The 3,510-nt window shown below is 45.1% G+C and overlaps 1 protein-coding gene across 1 annotated transcript; it reads left to right on the top strand.

Annotated features, from left to right (window-relative positions):
• Positions 1 to 2,984, top strand: LOC109893302 (telethonin). Its single transcript, XM_020486475.2, has 2 exons — positions 1 to 398; positions 741 to 2,984. Exons 1-2 carry the CDS (start codon positions 250 to 252, stop codon positions 1,129 to 1,131), a joined length of 540 nt encoding a protein of 179 aa, XP_020342064.1. The 5' UTR covers positions 1 to 249; the 3' UTR covers positions 1,132 to 2,984.
• The last annotated feature ends 526 nt before the right edge of the window (positions 2,985 to 3,510 follow it).

Raw genomic sequence — 3,510 nt, 5'->3', positions numbered from 1 at the left:
GGCATGGTCCCAGACACAAACATCAGAGACCACCAGACCATCACCATCAGCACAGAGGCAAGAGAGAGGAGAGAGCTGCCTGAACCGTCACAGATTACCTTGGCTAGCAACTACAGACAGACAGATAGTCCAGAGAGAAGAACACCGAACACAGAGATACCAAGACAGACAGAGAGAGGAGTCTGAGAAACTAACGGAGGTGATAAATCCGAGATAAGGACAGAACTTCACCCACACGGAACCGTGATAATGCAGGTGTGTACCGTTATTGAGAAGCGTGCTGGGGCCGTGGTGGGGGCTGAGCTGGCCTGCAGCGTACGGGAGGAGAACCAGGCTCAGAGGGAGAGCTACAAAGCTGACTGGAACAGTGTTAATATGAAGACCCGGGCCATGGACAGGTGAGACACAGCCTTTGGACAAACTGTATTCATTTCTTCTGGTAGATGTAACATATTGAACAACATTAAGTCATTTCTTCTTCTATAAAATCGTCGATATCAATAAAGCTAGACGTCCTCCTATATTACCTTGTGAGTCATCATACTCAAGACTAGACTACTGTATCATTTATCTTAGTTATAATAACTGTCAGGCTAATCTATCAGCTGACTGTAAAATGCAATGATTTTAATTTTGCTGGTAGGATTCTCAGCTTGATACTGAGAGAGATTAGAGTTTGAAAATCAATGAGCAATGTCCAACTGTTCATTCCTAACTGTGTCGGTCTCATCTCTCCACAGGCAGACAATGAACATGAACGATGACTCTCGTCGGGAGACCTACACTCGTCGGTGGGAGGCTCGCTCTCTGGCCCAGGCCTGTCCCTCGGGGGTGTACAGAGTGGGCACCGTGGAGAGGGGTGTGAGGGAGCACCAGCTCCTGCCCAAGAGGAACACCCTGCCCTTGCCCATCTTCACCCCTGCGCAGCTGGGCATCCGGCTGGGCCGTGGAGCACCACACACCCAGGAGGACCTCCGTCCCTTCCCCATCTCCGACGGTGTCTGCCCTGGCAAGAGGGCCGTGGTCGAGATCACACAGGACCTGCCCCCCGCCAAGCCACTCAGGATGGAGTTCGCCAAGGCGCCCAAAGCACTGGGCCGCTCCGTGTCACAGGAGGTCCAGAGAGGGTGAAGGAAGAGGAGAGGAAGAGGAAGAATGGATGTTAGGGAGAAAGGTTCCTTGTGGGGCTCAGCCCATCAGATAACAGCATGGAGGGATGTATATAGATTTATTCCTAGTGACATTTATTCCATCCCTATTCCCTAGTAGAGCCGTCACACAGTGCATACCTTTCCTGTTTCATTACTGTAGGTATTGCATGTCCAATGTCGTACTGTTTGTTATACAAGGTATTATTCGCTTAGAGATCTGATGGCATCTTTTGGTTGACAGAAAGGCAGACAAATGCTCTGTTCTTTCAGCTGTGCCATCAACTAATCTCCCTGCTGACTGGAAAAGACCAGACTGTCCTTGTCACGTCTACACACTGAATGATCTGCCCCTGCCCCCCTGCCTGGCTAAAGCCAGCTGTGGATAAGCCACACAGCATTGTATGGCATTCTGACCGCATTGTATGCAGTGGTACATTCTACCCCACTTGTCACGTTATGGCAATGACACCTCACAGTATTGAGACAGCAGGACGTTTTATATGCTCAACCAAAGTGTGTATGAGGATGTATTTATTGATGCGTTCATGTGGAATGACCACACACAGATGAGGGAGGTGAAGGAAGGGAAATATGAAGATATCAAAGACGCTTCAAAAGGGACAGAGTGGGAGAGAGCAGAAAAGAATTGGAACTGTAGAGAGGAAATTAACAAGAAAGTGGGCAGGGAGGGAGGGGTGGGCTCAACATACCTTGGCATCCATCCCTCTTCTTTTGTAAGAATGGAGAGCTGGTGAGCCTCCAGACCTTCAGAAGTCCTTCACACACTAATCCTGGGTGAGAGGACAGAACGGTACAACACGATCCCACACTGGGAACCCAGACAAAGGAGCCCCCTGGGCACAGATGTCGATTCAACATCTATTCCACGTCGGTTCAATGTCATTTCATTGAAATGATGTGGAAACAACGTTGATTCAACCAGTGTGTGCCCAGTGGGAGGTGTGTGTGAGCTGACAATTCATGACTCAAGTCATTGATATAGACTGACTACCTGTATGATCAAGACTTATTGTCTATATTTTAACCAAGTGTCATTTGACCGTGTATGAGCTGATCGGCCCACCTAGCTGTGTGTTAATGTTGACATCTGATGTATCTGGTAGAGTTAGTGAACAGATCATACAGAATGAGGTGTCTCTACTGTTGTTGAGGAAAGTGGGGTAAGTTGAGCCATTTCTTACATTCAGCATCACTCTGTCAAGGGAAATATAGTATTCTTTCTAACAAAGATATCTACATGTATTTCAGGATGTTGTGTATCCATGGAAATAAACAGAATTCATGTTAACATTATAGTTTTGAAAGCATAGTTTGTCTCTTGGCACAACTTAGTTGAGCTGGGGGCCGGGTAAGTTAAGTTAAGCCGTCTACAAATGTCTGTACTGAATGAAATATTACCACTACCTATTTCCCAAATACAATTCAACACCATCACAATCACCTTTTTGTCTTGTAATAATTTAAAGTATCTTTTAACACTTGCCATTGGCTCAATTTACCCCAAGGCAAACATTTTGACAATATCAGCCCACACAGTTACAAGGATGCACTTTCGTGCTAGGTTTAGGACCTCATGTTGAAGCTTATAGAGACCCCACATTATGTATAGAACAATCTTTCACAGACTCCATGAAATGATGGCCTCTTCCTAAATATTTAGTCAAATTATTAATTTTGTTTATGGTTTCCAAGAAACAGCTAACCCCTTTGGCTCAACTTATCCCCCTCTCCACTATCTGTTTTCATGTGTTGTGTTAAAAATGGTTTTAGAATAATTTTTGTATAATAAAATCTGAAGTGCTTTTCACTTTCCTTCTGTGTGTTGACCTGTTTTAATAAAAAAAAAGTTGAGTACAACCATCACAAAGACCACACACACACACACACACACACACACACACACACACACACACACACACACACACACACACACACACACACACACACACACACACACACACACACACACACACACACACACACACACACACACACACACACACACAGTAAATGGGGAGTGGTGATGATAGATGAATCCACACCTGACTGATTATCAGCTGTAAACAACATGGCTGACTCATGATCCTGCACCTACTGGCTTCAGTTCAGGCAGCAACAGCTGGACTGGGTTAGACACTTCAACATGCAGCTTAATTAGTGGGGTAGAATAAATATGGTCAAGCTCTGGACTAAGGAGAGTACAGATGTAAGATCTTCATTTTAGCAAGTTTGTCACAGCAGGAAAATAGTCCTGCAGTAACAAGAAATGTGAATTATTATGTCGATTATAATTAATGGACATTTTTGTAGGGGCTTCTATATTTTTTCGCAAGGAAAA

This window comes from Oncorhynchus kisutch, linkage group LG6, assembly GCF_002021735.2.
Source record: "Oncorhynchus kisutch isolate 150728-3 linkage group LG6, Okis_V2, whole genome shotgun sequence".
In the NCBI taxonomy this organism is placed as follows: Eukaryota; Metazoa; Chordata; class Actinopteri; order Salmoniformes; family Salmonidae; genus Oncorhynchus; species Oncorhynchus kisutch.
The sequence above is the reverse complement of the archived record's forward strand: the minus strand, read 5'-3'. Positions and strand labels throughout refer to the sequence as shown.